This window comes from Artemia franciscana, chromosome 13 (assembly GCF_032884065.1).
Source record: "Artemia franciscana chromosome 13, ASM3288406v1, whole genome shotgun sequence".
NCBI classification, from domain to species: Eukaryota; Metazoa; Arthropoda; class Branchiopoda; order Anostraca; family Artemiidae; genus Artemia; species Artemia franciscana.
Genome location: NC_088875.1, coordinates 31335622 through 31357632, shown reverse-complemented (window position 1 = coordinate 31357632; position 22011 = coordinate 31335622). Strand labels below are relative to the sequence as shown.

Genomic DNA, 22011 nt, shown 5'->3' with positions numbered 1-22011 from the left:
TTTATGGCGGATAAATTCTTTCGAAATTGTCTTGACAATATTGAATGCGGCTTAGTAGCAGAAATTAGCTGTACCTTTTTATTTCCAAATGTATACCGTCCCTAATATTCGTCCGAAGAGCTGCCTCTAGTTATTGCTAGGAAAAATGTGAATAACGAACGCAGTTTTCGTGTTTGCCAGTGATCGATAGAACTAGTCTTCAAAGGCTAGATTTATCTCGAAAGCTAATTCGAGCTAAGTAAATTTGTGCCCATTTGACTATACTTATGAATTTCCTACCGCTACATAAGTGATCTTAGATAGAGTGAGATCTGTGTCTTAATTTCTATGTAGTTTCGTAGCTTTATTGAAGAATTAGAAGCACTATATCTAATTTAAGCAACAAGATATATTGCGAGAATAGATTCTAATCTCTTTTTTTCCTTCTACATATGTTCTTTTATTAAGTTGCATTTATTTTTTAGCTTTTTCACTATCTCTTTCTTGTCTTGTTGTTTTCCCAAAAAAGAGCATTACTCATTTGGTAAATGTAAAAATCAAAGTATGACAATTTTTTTTATCAATAGTCGCTTACTTTTTGTATTTTTAAGGTGCACGAAGCGACATGTGAAGCTAAAAGCAAGGTTACTGCTACAAAGCGACAATCTGCCATGACTAAGCCGCCCAGCGAGCCAGAAATAGTTGAAATTTCAGATGATAATCCTGTAAGTCTTATTTTCATCCATTCTAGTGTCAATTTCATACATCGCCATCTGTCCCATATTAATTCCCAAAAAATTCAACACATTGATGATTACTCCAGACTCATCTCATCTTGCTAGAAGCTTTTAATTGTTGATACAAGTGTATAGAACTATTCTAGGTATACACTTTTTGTTCATTCGAAGGTCACACCTTAGACACCTATTCTTCTCTTCCCTGCAATATTGGGTGGGATCAGGTCGCTCCATTTATTTGTTCACATTTTACGGCTCATTGCCAAGTCTTATTCCTAAAATTTCCTATTCCTTACAATGTAAGGAATAAGAATAAGGAATTTCCTAATTCCCTACAATGAGGAACTTCCCTGAAAAATGTAAAATGGTACTAACTCGTAGTTGTATGACCCACTGTTGGGGGTAACTTCTTGCAGATCGATTCAATAAGTTGCCCAAGGGACCAATCTACCAAAGCTGTCTCTTGAGTTCATGAAAATGACATGGAGCTAAGATAGAATGGGTTTCTTAAGAGTTGGATAAGGGACTAGCTATATCGAATGTATTCTGTCGTTGTTGGTATTGCAAATTACCTGATTGTAAGTTATTATTTAATCGACCCCCCCCCCAATACCAGAGTATAAACAGAGAGAGACCATTGTTCTTAAAAATAAGGATTTTCAAGCCATGAGTGGCCTTTGGCAATAGCTTATTTTGATATATGGACGAAAAAAATTTATTCATTAATGTCTAGTATTATTCTAAATAGTGCTCTAAAAGATCAATATTTTCAAAAGAAGTTATTTTTATATTAACTATTTATGTTTAGATCCTCTATACAGATAGTCAGTGTTTGTTTGTCACAGTACCAGCGCAAAATGGTAGAAGTATTAAATAGGAAAATTGATCAAAATAACATAGTTTGTCAATATCCAAATAGATACCTTTGAGCAGTTAAATTAGCAATTTAATTCAAAAACCATAGTTCTCGTGGAAGGCTTTGAACTTTTACCTTCGCTCTCCAATGAAAATATAGTAAATTAGTAGTACCATTTGTTTTGGACATGTGCATAATTTATTTATAGCTAGGCAAAATCTAGATGGTATAACTGTTTATCCCATGCCTATTGTCCTGATTGTTCCTGATTATCTTGTTCTTTTTACTCAGTAATTATTCACCGTATAAATTATTTTTATTATATTTCAGATTGACTTTTTAAAGTATTTTGGATTGGTGCACGGATTTAAGTCTGATTTGGGAAGAAGTAGAAAATTTTTACCAAAGGTGATAGACGAGACTCCTAGAAAGTTTTTCTTGGTCCATCAACTCCGGTAAGTCTCTGAACAATGTATGAGTGCTGGCTTTCTAAATTAGCCAAGTCAATGGAAAACAATTTAAAAAGTTGAAAAGAATATATACTGTTGGCTTGATTACTTCTTGCCTAAAACTAAGGGTGGGTCAGAAACCTGAAAAAGGGCTATTATATCTTTAAGAATACTTTAGTACAATCCTTAAGTCTTTGACGGCTGAAAAGCCCAAAACATGAAAGGTAAAAAAAAACTATGAAATTCAACCCCTCCCCAAAAAAAAACGAAAAAAAGCTACAAATTATTATGCATCAAACTTGGGCTGTAGGAAAAAATGCAGTGTATTTTTTAAATCTAGATCACAAACATGGGTAAGAATCACGGCCGTGTGGGAGGGTTTGGGGGTTTTTAATCCCCTCCTCCGAAATGTTAAAGTTTTTTTTTACACAGGATATAAAGTTTTAAAGTTTTTTGTGTTGAGGAAACAAATTTTGTAGTGGCTCTTCTTAATTTTCTTCTTGTACCGTGGTCTTTTTTATCCTTTTTCTAAGATTCGTACTAAGTCTTTGACATATAACTGATTTACAGGTTCTTAGCTATAACAAAGGACGCAGAAACAAAAAAAGTACAAGTTCTGTACTAAAACATATAGTCAGGAAAAATTATAGTAAGTAGTATAAATAATAACGAGAGCATCAAAATCATTGTTTTAAAACTAAGGAACATTGCCTAAGTTGGTCACTTACAAAATACCTTCCTAGAACCGTTAGGTGCTTCTGCAAAGCCTAAAACTTTCCTAACAGGAAAATACACCAAAATTTTTAGACAAAGCGTTCTCTGGCAATCACAATACATTTCGACTCATCATGCTATACTTAACTACCAAGCAAACATCAGACATTGATGAATCAGCATAATACTATTTAAATGGTTTACTTCCCTGATTTTGCATGACTAGTTGTAACTTCAAAGTAGTTGTGCAGGTGGCAGCATTGCTAGTAAATGACCATGTGGCCGAATCGCTGCAATTTAGGGACAAACAGCAAATGGAAGTAGATATATTATCTGGATCGGCTTCCATGCTGAATCAGTTTCTATAGTTGGGTTGTCTGTATTTTTCAAATCATACAATTGAGAAAATTGAGAATTCTTAAGTATCATGTTGTGGATGTTTTTCCTCTTCTTTCTTTCTTTTTTTTCGTTTCTTTTGCCTTTAGGAGGAGAATCATGTTGCGGATGTTTTTCCTCTTTTTTCTTTCTTTTTCTTTTTTTTGCCTTTAGGAGGAAAATAACGAGAAAGTTTTCATCTGGACAACCAAAAAACTGCTTAAGGTTGATGATAAAAGAAAAATGAAGGATTGTTTCAATGAATGGCGAAAAGCTTACCAATTTTATATTTTAACCCGGTCGTCATTTGTGTCCCGGTGTCCCAGTCTGTGATTTCTCTTTGAGTGTCCCGGGCGGCATTTATATTCCTTGTGTCCCGGTGTCCCGGTCGTCTTTTTTGTCCCGGTGTCCCGGTCTGTATATACATTCGTTTTTGAATTGGTCTTTTTTTTAGTTTTTAGTTTTTTACCTTTTTTTAGTTTTTTTAGCTATAACCTCATGATTCTAATGATTGCTCTTGAGCTTTGTTGATGGTGATTGCTAATCGAACATTCCCTGTGTCCCCGTCGTCGTTTATATATCCCCCTGTGCCCCCCGGCGTCCCCGTTGTAGTTGTGTCCCTGTGTCCCGGTCGTCATTTATATTCCCTGTGTCCCGGTCGTCATTTGTATCCCGGTATCCCGGTCTGTATATACATTCGTTTCTTTAGTTTTGTTTTTCTCCTTTATTTTTCATTTTTTTCTTTTTATTTTTTTCTTTTTTATTTTTTTATATTTTTAGTTTTTTTATTAGTTTTTATTTTTTTTTAGTTTTTTTGTAGTTTTTACCTTTTTTTAGTTTTTTTTTTTTAGTTTTTTTACTCATGTCCTGATCGTCATTTATACTCCCTGTGTCCTGGTGCTTTGTTGATGGTGATTGCTAATCGAACATTCCTTGTGTCCCGGTCGGTTTCTCTTTGAGTGTTGTCATTTATATTCCCTATGTGCCGGTGTCCCGGTCGTCATTTGTGTCCCGATGTCCCGGTTTGTAATTTCGTCAGTCGAAAACATGACGTCAGTCGATACACAAACATGACGTCACTCGACAGACACACACGCACACACACACACAGACAACTTATTTATATATATATACTAGCTGTTGGGGTGGCGCTTCGCGCCACCCCAACACCTAGTTGGTGGGGGCGCTTCGCGCCCCCCCCAAGCCCCCCCGCGCGCGTAAGTCGTTACGCGCCATAATAGTTACGCGCCATTGTAGTTGTGTCCCTATGTCCCACCTGTGAATATAGATATATATATATATATATGGTTTTAACTACGTAAAACTTGCGAATATACAACATTCTTTGCTGTCCCATTGTCTTTGCATATAAATAGATTGTCAGGTTATCCCCCTGTTTCCCCCGGTGTCCCCGTTGTAGTTGTGTCCCTGTGTCCCGGTCGTCATTTATATTCCCTGTGTCCCGGGTCCCGGTCATCATTTGTATCCCGGTGTCCCGGTCTGTATATACATTCGTTTTTTAGTTTTGTTTTTCTCCTTTATTTTTTTCCTTTTTTTTTCTTTTTTAGCTTATTTAGATTTTTAGATTTTTTAGTTTTTTTTATTAGTTTTTAGTTTTTATTTCTTTTTAGTTTTTTTGTCCCGGTCGTCATTTATATCCCCCTGTTTCCCCCGGTGTCCCCGTTGTAGTTGTGTCCCTGTGTCCCGGTCGTTATTTATATTCCCTGTGTCCCGGTCGTCATTTGTATCCCGGTGTACCGGTCTGTATATACATTCGTTTTTTAGTTTTGTTTTTCTCCTTTATTTTTTTCCTTTTTTTTTCTTTTTTAGTTTATTTAGATTTTTAGATTTTTTAGTTTTTTTATTAGTTTTTAGTTTTTTTTTCTTTTTAGTTTTTTTGTAGTTTTTACCTTCTTTTTAGTTTTGTTAATTTTTTTTTTTACTTGTGTCCTGGTCGTCATTTATACTCCCTGTGTCCCGGTGCTTTGTTGATTGCTAATCGAACATTCCTTTTGTCCTGGTCGCTTTCTCTTTGAGTGTCGTCATTTATTTTTTTCTTTTTTAGTTCTTTTAGTTTTTACCTTTTTTAGTTTTTTTTTAGTTTTTAGTTTTTTTAGTTTTTTACCTTTTTTTAGTTTTTTTAGTTTTTTAGCTTTTTTATTTTTTTTATTAGTTTTTAGTTTTTTTGTAGTTTTTGCCTTTTTTTTTAGTTTTTTGTCCTGGTCGCTTTCTCTTTGAGTGTCGTCATTTATTAGTTTTTTCCTTTTTTTTTTAGTTTTTTATTGGTTTTTACCTTTATTTTAGCTTATTTTTCAGTTTTTTCCTTTTTTTTAGTTTTTTTTTATTTTTTATTTTTTTTAGTTTTTTACCTTTTTTTAGTTTTTTTAGTTTTTTTAGTTTTTTAGCTTTTTTACTTTTTTTATTAGTTTTTAGTTTTTTTTTGTAGTTTTTGCCTTTTTTTAGTTTTTTCAGTTTTTTTTTTAGTTTTTTATTGGTTTTTACCTTTATAGTTTTTTTAGTTTTTTAGCTTTTTTATTTTTTTTATTAGTTTTTAGTTTTTTTTGTAGTTTTTGCCTTTTTTTAGTTTTTTCAGTTTTGACGTCACCTAATCCAGTTTTTTCAGGTGACGTCACCTGACACATCCATCCACACATCCATCCACACATCCATCCACAGACAACTTATTTTTATATATATAGACTAGCTGTTGGGGTGGCGCTTCGCGCCACCCCAACACCTAGTTGGTGGGGCGCTTCGCGCCACCCCCCAAACCCCCCCCGCGCGCGTAAGTCGTTACGCGCCATATTAGTTATGCGCCATTGTAGTTGTGTCCCTGTGTCCCACCTGTGAATATAGATAGATTTATATATGTGTTTCAAACTACGTAAAAATTGCGAATAAACAACATTCTTGGCTTTCCCATTGTCTGTGCATATACAAAGCCGTATGTACTAATAATGACGTCATATGCAAACGCTCTTTTTACAAACAAACAAACATGCATCCACACAACTCGTTTTTATATAGATAGATAGATAGATAGATACAATACAAATTAACTGCGTAAAACTTGCGAATATACAACATTCTTCGCTGTCCAATTGTCGCTGCATATAAATACATTGTCAGGTTTACCGACCCTCGAACATGCAACGTACAATTGTCCATGGGAAAAACAATCAGTATTAAGATCTATACCACATTTTTCTAATGATTGACCTTGAGCTTTGTTAATGGTGATTGCAAATACTAATCGAATTGGGAATTGCAATCTTTTAAATTGAAAAAGCAGATCCGTTAAATTAGAATTTTTTAGGCAAGCATTCATTTCGTCTGCAGGAGTTAAACTACGTAAAAATTGCGAATATACAACATTCTTGGCTTTCCCATTGTCTCTGCATATACAAAGCCGTATGTACTAATAATGACATCATATGCAAACGCTCTTTTTACAAACAAACAAACATGCATACACACAACTCGTTTTTATATAGATAGATAGATAGATAGATACAATACAAATTAACTGCGTAAAACTTGCGAATATACAACATTCTTCGCTGTCCAATTGTCGCTGCATATAAATAGATTGTCAGGTTTACCGACCCTCGAACATGCAACGTACAATTGTCCATGGGAAAAACAATCAGTATTAAGATCTATACCACATTTTTCTAATGATTGACCTTGAGCTTTGTTAATGGTGATTGCAAATGCTAATCGAATTGGGAATTGCAATCTTTTAAATTGAAAAGGCAGATCCGTTGGAATCATGGGAATGCGAGGAATAAGAACAGCCTCACCCTCAAAAGGCCCTGTCAAGATTGTGGCCTCTATTAGGTTTTCCATTGTTTTTTTTTACGGCAAGTCGAGTGCCATTGCAAAGCTTTGGTGGGTTTATATTTCTTAAAAGTATTATTGGTACGCCTATTTTTAGTTGTAGCACGTGTGGTGGAAACCCTGAAAGATCTATGGAATTTAAAAATTCAGATGGATAATTAACCGCTTCATTTGGTTCCAAAACTGTGTCGACTGATTTGTAAAGGACTGCCTGGTCTCGAATCTTGGTCAAAACAATATTGTTGATTTCGTGGACGTCTATATTTTTGGGTGCGAGAATCGCTCTTTCACTTAGCCATTTATTATTTTTATAATTTTTTAGAATATTCGGAAATACTTTTTCAATCAATTCATTTTTGGACGTCACTAAATTACAGAAATCAGCAGGTAGTTGTATACGTCCTGAAATTGAGTCTACTGGGAGCTTTCCGTTTCCAATTGTCAGCAATTGATCTGAAAATGTTTGACCAGAGTCATCGTTTTGCAATCGGACACGCATATTTGTAGTTAATTTTAATATTTTTACGTGTGCCCATAAATTAGAATTTTTCAGGCAAGCATTCATTCGTCTTCAATGGCTCTGGTGGTGCAGCCAATAGAGGAAGTTTAACTTTTCCTGAGGCGCAACTCATTCCCATTGTTTCACCATTGAATTTCAAGGCCTTGCAATAGGGACAAATTTTAGACATTGTCCCGATTTGAACACATCTACTCAAGCTATAATCATCGACTGGGTTGTACCTGAATGCCAGGCGATAACTTTCAGGTTGCTCTGATTCCTCGGCACGCTTTCTTTTCTTACTTTCTCTATCAGCAGCAAGCCTGATTTCTTGCTGTTCTTGTGATTCCTCGGCACGCTTTCTTTTCTTACTTTCTCTATCAGCAGCAAGCCTGATTTCTTGCTGTTCTTGTAATTCCTCGGCACGCCTTCTTTTTTCACTTTCTCTTTTAGCAGCAAGTCTGCTTCCGCGTTGCTCTGGTAGTTCCTCGGCACGCTTTCTGTTCTTTTTTTCTCTATCAGCCTCAAGCCTGTTTCCTTGCTGTTCTTTTGATTCCTCGGCACGCTTTCTGTTCTTTCTTTCTCTATCAGCCTCAAGCCTGTTTCCTTGCTGTTCTTTTGATTCCTCGGCACGCTTTCTGTTCTTTCTTTCTCTATCAGCCTCAAGCCTGTTTCCTTGCTGTTCTTTTGATTCCTCGGCACGCTTTCTTTTCTGACTTTCTCTATCAGCAGCAAGTTTTTTGGCATAGACTCTTTGAGCATCTTCGTCGGCTTTTGCCATGGTAAGTTCATCAGTCATTGTAAACTTAAACATTAATAGATTTCTACGTGAACATATGTCTTAAATATCTTGAATGACGTCACCGTCAAAGCAAAAATGACGACAACTAATTTCATGACGTCAGTCAACACAGAAATATGACGTCACCTGATCCACAGACAGACACACAGACAGACAACTTATTTATATATATATATATATATATATATATATATATATATATATATATATATATATATATATATATATATATATATATATATATATATATAAAGATTGAAGATTACTTTTAATTATTCTTTGATCGTTTTTTTTGCTGTTTTTTTACTTTCATGTTTGAAAACTTGTATAGGTCAAAAATACTTATTCCCTGAATCGCTTACTCACTCTCACTTACTTTCTCTTTCTCCTTTTTCAGATCTGTCTGCAATCTATTCTATTGTACAGTCATGTTCTTATAAAATATATTCATTTCAGGCACATGAATATCCCATTGTCCTGTTACATGGGCCGTACCTTTGTTTCCTTGTCTAGTAAAGTTTTGAGTGCCAACGCACTACGGCCTCAGATAGAGAAATATGAACGGTTCTGTTCTACTGCAAGAGACGACGTTACCCAAACAATACGAGTTTCCGCCCGTGATACTTCTCTTTTAGCACAGCGTCTTCAGTCAGGTGTAAGACGTGCAAGGGACTACCAACATGAGTACTGCTTTTCTGCTAAAGAAAGACGAGCAAGATATAGATATCTGAAAACAGGTAAGTTATTCTCATTAAAAAAAAAATACTCGTGGAATTTTTACTGAAATTTAAAAAAGTTATTTACTCTAGAAGCTTTTGTCAAATATCGTAACTTAGAGATTCTGCAAAAAGTAAATGGTGATAGTGTTATTGTGATATCGCAATTTTTTGACATTAACACTGGAAAAATAATTGACTAAAACAAATAGTAAAAGATCAAAAATTTTTGTAGCCACCTATTGACAGAAATCACGTATAGTTGACGAACTTGTATAGTATAGTTGAGGAATATGTGATACTCTAAAGTCAAAAATACGTGTATTGACATTGATGACTACAATGTCTTGATCTCTGACTTGCGGTTATGTAGTAAGTCATGTTCCAGAATTCATGTGTTCGTGGTCCTTCTAAAAGAGTATGTGTAGAGTAGCTTACACTATTGGAAACTGGCACTAATGTCGAAATAAATACCATCTAGCGTTTGGCATTTCTTGAATGTTTTTTCACTGTAATGATAGGTAAATCTGGCCTAATGCGTGTAATTGGTAAAATTAGCTTAGTAACATGTATCTAGTATCAGATTCTGAACAGAAATTACTAAGCTTGAAATAAGTATCTAGAAATGCCAAACGCTAGATGGTATTGGTGATTCTTTGGACACCAGTGCCTGTTTCAACCCTTGTAAGCTACCACTCTTTGGTTCTTTCATTAACTCGCAGCAAATTCTAGTCTGCGATTTCCTGGATTACTGAAAAGTGTAGTTGCTCTTTTGCATCCGAAGACTTTTCGTATAATTAAGATTATAAGACTTGGGAAAGTAGTGGGATGAATACTAACAAATGGCAAATGGCTACTACGTCGTTATATGTAATATTCATGCAATTTAAGAGTACCTTCCAAGTGCTTTACAGTATACTGTGAGGGGATATTGAAGATTAGAATACGTCTAAATGATTTTATGGAGCCTTTGATTTAGTATTCCTTACTGACAACATCTTATCAATAATGCACAGGTAAAAATTGTTTGTCCATTGCAAAGACCCAAACTCAATTTTCACTTTTCTCAGAAGGTAGTATTTTCAAATAGTATTGTGCTTAAACTTACGCTTAGTTTGAGTAAGAGTCATTGTAGATGGGGGAAAAGGGTATAAAATCTCTGTTGCCTCTTCTATGCTGACCGTCCTGAGGAGTATTGGAAAATATTTCTGTGGTCACAGTCTAATAAAAAGCAGCAAGGATTTGAAGTTTGTTCGACTAAGCTTGGCATGTCTAAAAATATAATCTTTGCTGTAAGTTCCTTATGCTTATAGCTTTTACTGGCGAATTATTACGGAAAATAAAATGGAAATATAAAATTAAAGAAATAAAAAGAGTTTTTTCGTGAAAGTAAAAAAGTGGCTTTAAAACATAAAACGAACATAAATTTAGCTATATACACATGAGAACGGTCAAGCAGAGGTCTTGACTGAAATCTGCATGCTTATCCTTCGTTTTTTCACTGACTGCAAATATCCTCTTTTAGCAAAGTTGTCTTCACAGAATCTTTCTAACTACTAATTGGAAGGAGCTGGGTATGAACTTGAAATAGCTTCCTGTCACAAATTTTAAACTTTGGATCTAGTTACGCAGTCAAACTGCTTTCCAAGCAATTGAAAAGATAGCGCTCGGCTCTTGTAGCAAGACTAAAACTGAAAAACAATGTGGATTAGATTTTAGTGGTCGAATGAAAGGCAGTCATACATTTTCAAGTCCTTTTGATCTGTACATGAAATAAAACTCTTTTCATAAATCCTCTGAAAATGTCAGGTTTCAATTCACTGGTGGGCTGGAGCTAAAAAAAAGTAAACTAGATCCGTCTGAATATTTAATTCCCTAATTTGTCGCTGTTTGGATAGACAATACTACTCAGAAAGTGGGATTTCAGATGATTAGGATTTTTTCATTAGATGACTTCTAAGCTCTTATATTTAACAAAAAATTCGCAGCACCAACAAAAAACCAGCTTCAAAATGAACAAAACACAAAATCCAGTTGCCCATCTCAAAAATACCCAAAATTACAAACTAGGTAAGGGAATTACGTATGATTTTAACAAACTTTGATAAACATCCAACCCAATCCAGAGACAAAGACTCCACGGGAAACAAGAAAAATACTCAATTATTAGCTAGAAATCATCTGCTTTCTTTTTGAAGATAGCAAAAGAGTAGTAGCTTCGTACAGATTCTGGAAGCGTATTTTCGATCATGTTGCCGGCTGTCAGGGTTTTTGAAGTCAGACTGCACTGATGAAGTATGAGAAATCTGTATGTTGTTGAAGTACAGAGATCACAAGACGATTAATCGAAACTAAAAAAAAAAAAAAATGAAAGAGCACACGACAGGAAATAAAGAGTTTTCAAATCAAACATGGATTTAAATGAAGAACGGCTGGTTTCCTGAATAATAGTCCATGCTTTAACATAAATTTGTAAGAGTCTGCTGATGATGAGGGAACCATGTGAGACATAAACTGAACAAAGCTATAGAAAAGTATTCTAAGAGTCGACCCTGAAAATCTTGTTTTAGATTTGTAAAGATTCTGGAACTTCTATGGCGACTTATTCTGTTGACTTGTTGACTTTTCAAGCTTGAAAAGTTGACTTGTAAGCCTTCCAAAGGATGTTTTATTCCTCCAGCTTCTGAGGATCCCCCCAAGGATCTAATGGAGCTGTTTTTCTCGATGCTTTATTTTTGGGCATATGACATGTATCCAAAATAACTTCTTTCAAAGAATCTTAAACTGATATAAATAGAGAATATAAATCAGAGAATGTAGAAAACCTATTTCATTTTTACCTTTTATCGTAGTCTTGCTATTAGTTTGCCTTCTTGTTCCAATTTTGCAGCAATATCTTTTACTAATGAAAACATTCGTAAAAAATTAAAAGTTCTGGTTGCCCTTTTAAGTAACCAAAAAATCAGAGGGCAACTAGGCCTCCTCCCCCGCTCCTTTTTTCTCAAAATCATTCGATCAAAACTATGAGAAAGCCATTTAGCCAAAAAAATAAATAAGGAAATTTCGTTCTAATTATTCCTCTGCGGAGAGCCAAAATCAAAATAATTGATTCAAATATTGATCAAATGATTCAATAAATTGATTCAAAAACGTTCAGAAAAAAAACAAGTTTTTTTAACGGAAAGTAAGGAGCGGCATTAAAACTTAAAACGAACAGAAATTACTTCGTATGTAAAAGGGGATGTTTCCTCATCAACGCCCCGCTCTTTACGCTAAAGTTTTTTCTATTTTAAAAAGTAGAATTAAGAGAAAGAGTCAAACTTTAGCGTAAAGAGCGGGGCGTTGATGAGGAAGCATTCCCCTTTCATATACGAAGTAATTTCTGTTCGTTTTAAGTTTTAATGTCGCTCCTTACTCTCAGTTAAAAAAAAAACTTATTTTTTTTATTTAATTACTTAAAAAGGCAACTAGAACTTTTAGTTTTTATGAACGTATTCAGTAGTAAAAAGTATGCATAAGTTACGAATTAACTTAAGCAACGAACTTCTATATTCGTATTTTTTTTTAATTATAGGAGGGGGTTCACCCCTTCGTCAATACCTCGCACTTCACACTAAAGATTAAATTTTGTCCAAATTCCTTAAGAATGACCCCTGAATCACAAAGGCCACAGAATAAATAGTCGAAATTACTAAAAATACTTTAGAGCAGGATATAGAGCGAGGCATTAAGAGGAGGTGAACCCCTCATATGGGCAATAATTTCTGTTCGTTTTAAGTTTTAATGCTACTCCTTACTTTCAGTTGAAAAACTTTTCATATTTATTTTTCCATTGTTTTTTAGATAAAGCTAGAAAATCCTACGCCCCCTTCACTGAAATTCTCTTCCCCCATGACAAGTTCCTCCATGGAAAGATCCTCCCACGTAATTCCCTCAAATCCCCCCAAAAAACCCCACAAAACCCCACAAAATCCTTCTGAAAACGTATGTACACTTTCCAATAACCATTACTATATGTAAACACTGGTCAAATTTTGTATTTTGCAGCCCCTCCAACGGGAACTGTGGGGGAGTAAGTCTTCCCCAATGACATAGTTATTAAGTTTTTCGACTATGGTAAATAAAATGAGTGTTCCATAATTTTGATCCGGTGACTTTGCGGAAACAATGAACATGTGAGGGGGCCTATGTGCCCTCCAGTTTCTTTGATGACTTTCAAAGGGTACTAGAACTTTTATATTTTTTTTTTAAAAATGAGCCCTCTCGTGACATTCTAAGACAACTGAGTCGATACAATCACCCCTGGGAAAAAAAACAAAAAAAAAACAAATAAACACGCATCCGTGATCCGTCTTCTGGCAAAAAATGGGAAATTCCACATTTTTGTAGATAGGAGCTTTAAACTGCTACAGTAGGGTTCTCTGATACGCTGAATCTGATGGATTGATTTATGTTAAGCTTGTATGACTTTTACGAGGTGTTTTCCGCTATTTCCTAAAGTAAAGCAAATTTTCTCAGGCTCGTAATTTTTGATGGGTAAACTAAACTTGATCGAACTTATATATTTAAAATCAGCAGTAAAATGCAGTTAATTTGATATAACTATTGGTATCAAAATTCCTTTTTTTAGAGTTCCAGTTAGTATTGAGCCGGGTCGCTCCTTACTACAGTTCGTTACCACGAATTGTTTGATAGTAAGTGTTATTGGGAAGTGTACAGACGTTTTCAGAGGGACTTTGTCCCGTTGAGGGGAGGGTCGGGGAAAGGGACTACGTGATAGGATTTTTCATGGAGGAATTTATCATCAGTGAATAGAATTTCCGTGAAGGGGCCGCAGGATTTTCTAGCATTATTTAAAAAACGTATATTTACGTATATAAGAGGATTCATCTTCTTCATAATACCTAACTCTTTACGCTGAAGTATTTTTAGTAATGTCAACTATTTATTCTACGGCCTTTGTGATTCGGGGGTCATTCTTAAGGAATTGGGACAAAATTCAAGCTTTAGTGTAAAGAGCAAGGTATTGACGAAAGGGCGAACCTCCTCATTTACGTAATAAAAATATAAAAATATAGAAGTTCGTTTCGTACGTTAGATCGTAAGCTATGTATATTTATTACTAATAAAACGTTCTTTAAAAAAATAAAAACTTCTTGTTGTCCCTGTAAGTAACCGAAAATTCGAGGGCAACTAGGCCTCCTCCTCCCAACCCTTTTTGATAAGAATTGTCCGATTAAAACTATGAAAAGGCCATTTAGCCCAAAAAAATTAATATGCAAATTTCGTTGGTAATTGTGTATTACTCAGAACACACTCAATAAGTGAAGTTATGTTCTTTCGTGAAATAAATTACGATGCAGGTACAAATTTAATGAAGTATTTTATATAGAGAGGTGGTTAGGTTAGGTTAAATTATGTATTTGATATAATGCAGCCCCCACCCTCCCCCCCATCCGTAATGTGCAAATATATAGCCCAAACTTTTGACAAAGTTAATTAATAAAACAAAACACCATGAAAATTATAATACTTTATTAGGAAAATTGTAAAATTACAACTTAGAATTTTGTACCCAGAACGCAGAAATGTCGTTAATCGCGTTAAAAAGACGTTTTTCATCTGCCTTTACTGCCACCCGTCACATGTGCTCTACTAAGCATAATTGTAAATGATGGCAGGATGTACCTTGTGGGCAACAACCCCTTATCCTGGAAAAATATAATTGCCTCTTTTTCAGTCTTTGCCAAATCCCAAATTTTCATTTCAAAATCTATGTTCAGACACTATATTCTATCACTATGTGTAGCAAACTAAATTGAGTTTTGTCTTTGTGGCTATGAAATCAGATTTTCCAAGCAAAATTTTTGAGTTTGTTCTGAATTGAATGAATTGATTCATGAACAAGTACCAAATATTTAATTGAAAAGTACCTGCATCGAAGTTTGTTTCACGAAAGAACCTATCTACAGATATTAAGTGTGTTCTGAATAATACGCTAGTGCCAATTCGTTTTAATTATACATGTGAGCCAAAATCAAAACATTGATAAATCCAAAAACTGAAAGTAATCATAATTAACTGAAAGTAAGGAGCGACATTAAAACATAAAATGAACAGAAATTATTCCGTATATGAAAGGGTTATCCTCCTCCTCGACACCTCGCTCTTTACGCTAAAGTTTAACTGTTTCTCACAGCTCTACTTTTTAAAACAGTAAAAAGCCTTGGCGCAAAAAGCGAGGCGTCGAACAGGGGACAACCCCTTTCATATGCGGAATAAATTCTGTTCGTTTTAAGTTTTAATGTCGCTCCTTATTTTCAATTGAAAAACTTGTTTTTTTTTTGTTTAATAATTTCAAGGAGAAGCTAAATTCTTGTTGTCAAGGTAGTAATTTCACAAGAAGTAAAGCTTTTGTGAAAGTCTATTTTTGTCCAATTTATCTCGTCCATTGAAAAGATAATGTTACTCAAAAAGCTTGTTGATTTGAAGTCCCCATTTATCAGATTGGCTTTTCAATCTGGGTCCACCCCAATACAGGTTTTCTTTGTGTGAAAATAGCGGTTTTGTAACAAGTCTGTTTTGAGAGTCTGTTTTCAGAGTTATTTTTTGTCGGAGTTGGTACTATGTGAGATTATTTTCCCCGAGTTCTCCCAAGGTAGGAAAAGAGTTTTCGAGAAGTACCGTCATTAATGTGTCGACAGGATGGTTCGTTTACTCTCCACAAAGATAGTTAGAGAGATATTAGTGGTGACACAGATCGAGGCACCTTGGGCCCATAATTTGGTCCATAACTTCTCCAAAGGTAGTACACTCTTCAGACCCACTCTGGTTGTCAAATAAGTACAGGAAAAAACTCTAAAACAATTGAAACCGCTCAATTGTGTTACTATGCTCCAGCGGTACCGCCAAGTACCACTGGTGGGGCAGTAATTTCTATTCTTTTTAAGTTTTAATGTCGCTCCTTACTTTCAGTTTAAAAAAACTTTTTTCTATTTAATTTCTGAACATTTTTGAATTAATGCATGTTTTGATTTTGATTCTCCGCACATAAATAATTAACACGCAATTTGCATATTATTTTTTTTTTTTGGCTAAATGGTTTTTTGATAGTTTTAATCGGAGGATTAAAGAAAAAAGAGTAGGGGAGGAGGCCTATTTGCCTTCCAATTTTTTGATCAAACAGTTCGTGGTAACGAGCTTTAGTAAGGAGCGACCCGGCTCAATAAATAACCGAAACTCTGAAAAATGGAATTTTGATACCAATAGTTATATCAAAGGAATTGCATTTTAATGCTGATTTTAAATATATAAGTTTCATCAAGATTAGTTTTACCCATCACAAGTTACGAGCCTGAGAAAATGTGCCTCATTTTAGAAAATAGGGGGAAACACCCCTTAAAGGTCATACAATCTTAACGAAAATCACACCATCATATTCAGTGTATCAGAGAACCTTATTGTAGAAGTCTCAAGCTCCTATCTGTAAAAATTTGAAATTTCGCATTTTTTGCCAGAATACAGATCACGGATGCGTGTTTATTTGTATTTATGGCACTTGGTATTAACCAAGTGACATATAGCAATTGCAAATTCTGTCGGTCCGGAAAGGATCCGCTCTCTTTGGGGTAGTTGGGGGGGGGGGGGTATTCTGAAAAATTAGAAAAAATGAGGTATTTTTAACTTAGGAATGGGTGATCGGATCTCAATGAAATTTGATATTTAGAAGGATATCGTGTCTCAGAGCTCTTATTATAAATCCCGACCGCATCTGGTGAAAACGGGGGGAAGTTGGGAGGGGAAACCAAAAACTTGGAAAACACTTAGAGTGGAGGGATCGGGATGAAACTTGGCGGTAAAAATAAGCACAAGTCCTAGATACATGATTGACATGACCGGAAAGGATCCGTTCTCTTTTGGGTAGTAGGGGAGGGGGGGGGTAATTCTGAAAAATTAGAAAAAATGAAGTATTTTTATTTACGAACAGGTGATCGGATCTCAATGAAATTTTATATTTAGAAAGATACCGTGTGTCAAAGCTCTTATTTTAAGCCCCAACCGGATCTAGTGACAATGGGGGGATTTTGGGGCTGGGAACCTAAAATCATGGAAAACGCTTAGACTGGAGGGATCGGGATGAAACTTGGTTGGAAAAATAAGTCTTAGATACGTGATTTAAATAATTGGAACAGGCCTATTTGCCTTCCAATTTTTTGATCAAACAGTTCGTGGTAACGAGCTTTAGTAAGGAGCGACCCGGCTCAATAAATAACCGAAACTCTGAAAAATGGAATTTTGATACCAATAGTTATATCAAAGGAATTGCATTTTAATGCTGATTTTAAATATATAAGTTTCATCAAGATTAGTTTTACCCATCAAAAGTTACGAGTCTGAGAAAATTTGCCTCATTTTTGAAAATAGGGGGAAACACCCTTTAAAGGTCATACAATCTTAACGAAAATCACACCATCATATTCAGTGTATCAGAGAACCTTATTGTAGAAGTCTCAAGCTCCTATCTGTAAAAATTTGAAATTTCGCATTTTTTGCCAGAATACAGATCACGGATGCGTGTTTATTTGTATTTATGGCACTTGGTATTAACCAAGTGACATATAGCAATTGCAAATTCTGTCGGTCCGGAAAGGATCCGCTCTCTTTGGGGTAGTTGGGGGGGGGTATTCTGAAAAATTAGAAAAAATGAGGTATTTTTAACTTAGGAATGGGTGATCGGATCTCAATGAAATTTGATATTTAGAAGGATATCGTGTCTCAGAGCTCTTATTATAAATCCCGACCGCATCTGGTGAAAACGGGGGGAAGTTGGGAGGGGAAACCAAAAACTTGGAAAACACTTAGAGTGGAGGGATCGGGATGAAACTTGGCGGTAAAAATAAGCACAAGTCCTAGATACATGATTGACATGACCGGAAAGGATCCGTTCTCTTTTGGGTAGTAGGGGAGGGGGGGGGGTAATTCTGAAAAATTAGAAAAAATGAAGTATTTTTATTTACGAACGGGTGATCGGATCTCAATGAAATTTTATATTTAGAAAGATACCGTGTGTCAAAGCTCTTATTTTAAGCCCCAACCGGATCTAGTGACAATGGGGGGATTTTGGGGCTGGGAACCTAAAATCATGGAAAACGCTTAGACTGGAGGGATCGGGATGAAACTTGGTTGGAAAAATAAGTCTTAGATACGTGATTTAAATAATTGGAACAGATCCGCTCTATTGGGGGGAGGGGAGTTAATTCTGAAAAATTAGAAAAAATGACGTATTTTTGAATTACGAAGGAGTGATCGGATCTTCATGAAACTTCATATTTAGAAGAACCTAGTGACTCAGCTCTCTTGTTTTACATCTCAACTGGATCCGGCAAAATTGGGGGGGTTAATTTGGGGGGAACCAGAAATCTTAGAAAATACTTAAAGCGGTGAGATCAGGATAAAACTGGATGGGAAGAATAAAAACCTGTCTAAGGCACGTGACTGACATAACCACACCGGTTCTGTTCTCTTTGATGGAGTTGGGGGGGGGGTAATTTTGAAAATTGAGGTATTTGTACCTTACGAAAGGGTGACCAGATCTTAATGAAATTTGATATTTAGAAGGATTTTACGCTTTAAAGCTCTAATTCTAAATTCCGACCAGATGCTGTGACATTAGGGGGAGTTGGAGGAGGGAAACTGGAATTCTTGGAAAACGTGAAAATTGGAATAGGAGGAATCGGGATGAAGCTTGGTGGACAGAATAAGCGAATGTCCTTGATACGTGATTGATGGAACCGTACCGGATTAACTCTCTTTGGGGGAGTTGGGGGAGGGGCTCAGTGATTTGGCGAGTTTGGTGCTTCTGGACGTGCTAGGAGGATGAAAATTGGTAGGCGTGTCAGGGAGCTGCACAAATTGACTTGATAAAATCGTTTTCCCAGATTCGACCATCTGGGGGGCTAAAGGGAGAGGAAAAATTTAAAAAATTTAGGTATTTATAACATACGAGTGGGTGATCGGATCTTAATGAATTTTGATATTTAGAAGGACACCGTGACTCAGAGCTCTTATTTTAAATCCTGACCGGCATTAAGCCTCTTATTTTCCTTTTAAATCAATCTATTGATTCATAGAATTTTGCTAGAGCTCATACCAATGATCTCTTGGCTCTTAGCTTTTCTTGCCTCGTCACAAGTGCCATATGAGCTCTTAGCTCTTGTTTTGTTTGTTTGTTTTTTTTCCCAGGGTTGATCGTATCGACCCAGTGGTCCTAGAATCTTGCGAGAGGGTTCATTCTAACGGAAATGAAAAGTTCTAGTGTCCTTTTTAAGTGACCAAAAAAAACTGGAGGGCACCTAGGCCCACTCCCACGCCAATTATTTTCCTGAAGTCACCAGATCAAAATTCTGAGATAGCCATTTTAATCTTCGTAGTCGAAACTTACTCCCCAACAGTCCCCATGGGAGGGGCTACAAGTTACAAACTTTGACCAGTGCTTACATATGACATATCTAGTGCTTTTGATAATGTAATTCATTCAAATGCTTTGTTTTCTCTAGCAGCCTCGGGTGTTAACATTTCTATTGTTTCCGTGCTTAAGTATTGTTAGCTAATTCTTCAGTTAGGGTGAAGTGGAATGGTACTGTAGGGGAGTATATTCCTGTTAAAAAATGCGTTAGGCAAGGTGCCGTGTTATCCCCGAGCATTTTTAAATGTGTTTTAGCTTCGTGTCTCCAACGTCTTCAACCGTCAATTTTTTACAACGGTAATTTAGGCTTTAGTCACGTTGCATATGCTGATGATGTTCTGCTTCTTAGCCGGACAAAAAATAGTCTAATTACCAACTTTTACCGGCTTTCAGCCGCACTATCCACAGTAGGCCTTTCAGTTAATGCCTACAAATGTGAGTTTTTGTGTTTTGAGAGTCCTCCACCAGCATCACCTCTTTGCTTGGGTTCTTCAACTAGGATACAAGGATACACAGAAAATATGCTCAGGATATTTTAAGTATTACAAGTATTTGCTGCGTCTGCCTCGGTGGTATCGGAATCATACAGTCGTCTCTAAATTTGACATCGTTGATGCGCCCTCGCGACTTAAACATTTATCTAAAGATATATGTCTTAAAACTCGGCAAATGATTGGTGTTTTTGACCCTCTTTGGCCATTTTTTTAATGGAGGTAATTTACTTATGTTGTATGTTGTTATGCTGCTATGTTATTTGTGTTGTTATGTTTTTTGTCTTGTTTTTTTCTTTATTTGTGTGTTTACTCCACAGTTTAATGTACTTTGGGGGTTATAAATAAATTATTATTATTATTATTATATAGTAATGGTTATTTGGAAGTGTACAGACGTTTTCAGGGCGATTTTCGGCTTGGGGGAGGGGTAGAGAAGAGGGAGATCTGTTGTAAGAACTTTCCTTGGAGTAATTTGTCGTGGGGGAAGACAATTTTCATGAAGGGAGCGCAGGATTTTCTAGCGTTATTTAAAAAAAAAACAATGAAAAAATAAATATGAAAGTTTTTGTTTCAACTGCAACTAAGGAGAAACATTAAAACTTAAAAGGAACAGAATTGTTTACGTATATGATGGGCTCACCTCCTCCTAATACTCTGCTCTTTACGCTAAAGTATTTTTAGTAATTTCAAGTATTTATTCTGCGGCTTTTGTGATTCAAGGGCCATTCTTAAGAAATTGGGACAAAATTTAAGCTTTAGTGTAAAGAGCGAGGTACTGAAGAGGGGGTGAACACCCCCCCCCCCCCTATACGTAATAAGAACATGAGAATACAGAAGTTTTTACGTAAGCTAATTTGTAAGTTACGTATATCTTTTACTAATAAAAACATTCGTAAAAGATTAAAAGTTCTAGTTGCTTTTTTAAGTAACCAAAAAATCGGAGGGCAACTAGGCCTCTTCCCCCGCTCCTTTTTTTCTCGAGATCCTTTGATCAAAACTATGAGAAATCCATTTAGCCGAAAAAATAAATATGCAAACTTCGTTTTCATTATTCATCTGCGGAGAGCCAAAATCAAAACATGCATTGAATCAAAAAAGTTCAGAAATTAAATTAAAAAAATGAGTTTTTTTAACGGAAAGTAAGGAGCGCCATTAAAACTTAAAACGAACAGAAATTACTTCGCATATGAAAGGGGATGCTTCCTCATCAACGCCCCGCTCTTTACGCTAATTTTTTTTTACTATTTTAAAAAGTAGAATTAAGAGAAAGAGTCAAACTTCAGTGTTAAGAGCGGGGCGTTGATAAGGAAATATACCCTTTCATCTACGAAGTAATTTCAGTTCGTTTTAAGTTTTAATGTCGCTCCTTACTTTCAGTTAAAAAAACTTGTTTTTTTATTTAATTACTTAAAAAGACAACTAGAACTTTTAATTTTTATGAACGTTTTCAGTAGTAAAAAATACGCACAATTTACGAATTAACTTACGCAACGAACTTCTATATTCTATTTTTTTTTTTATTAAGCATATGAGGGGGTTCAACCCTTCATCAATACCTCGCTCTTCACACTGAAGCTTAAATTTTGTCCAGATTCTTTAAGAATGACCCCTGAATCACAAATGCCGCAGAATAAATAGTCGAAATTACTAAAAATAATATAGAGCAGGCTATAGAGCGAGGTATTAAGAGGAGGTGAACTCCTCATACGCGCAATATTTCTGTTTGTTTCAAGTTTTAATGCAGCTCCTTACTTTCAGTTGAAAACTCTTCATATTTATTTTTTTCATTGTTTTTTTCAGATAAAGCTAGAAAATCCTATGCCCCCTTCACTGAAATTCTCTTCCCCCATGACAAATTCCTCCATGGAAAGATCCTCCCAAGTACCACCCTCAAATCCCCCCCCCCAAAAAAAAAACCCACAAAATCCTCCTGAAAACGTATGTACACTTTCCTATTATTTAAGAAATATTTTTACGAAAGTGTTTCGTACGCTTTTGATTTTAAAGCATTAAATAGTACTGCCAAAAGTCGGTGGTAAGGCTTAGTTTACATTTTGACTCCAAGAAAAATGCATTTAAGGAATT

At 35.6% G+C, this 22011-nt stretch overlaps 1 protein-coding gene across 1 annotated transcript in view; it reads left to right on the top strand.

The window, feature by feature from the left end:
* The window catches only part of LOC136034297 (uncharacterized), a 73622-nt gene that overhangs the window by 50609 nt on the left and 1002 nt on the right, over window positions 1–22011 (top strand). The window contains exons 9-11 of the mRNA XM_065715435.1: window positions 591–704; window positions 1903–2027; window positions 8708–8988. Of these exons, the coding sequence (XP_065571507.1) occupies window positions 591–704; window positions 1903–2027; window positions 8708–8988 (520 nt within the window). The remainder of the gene's footprint in view (window positions 1–590; window positions 705–1902; window positions 2028–8707; window positions 8989–22011) is intronic.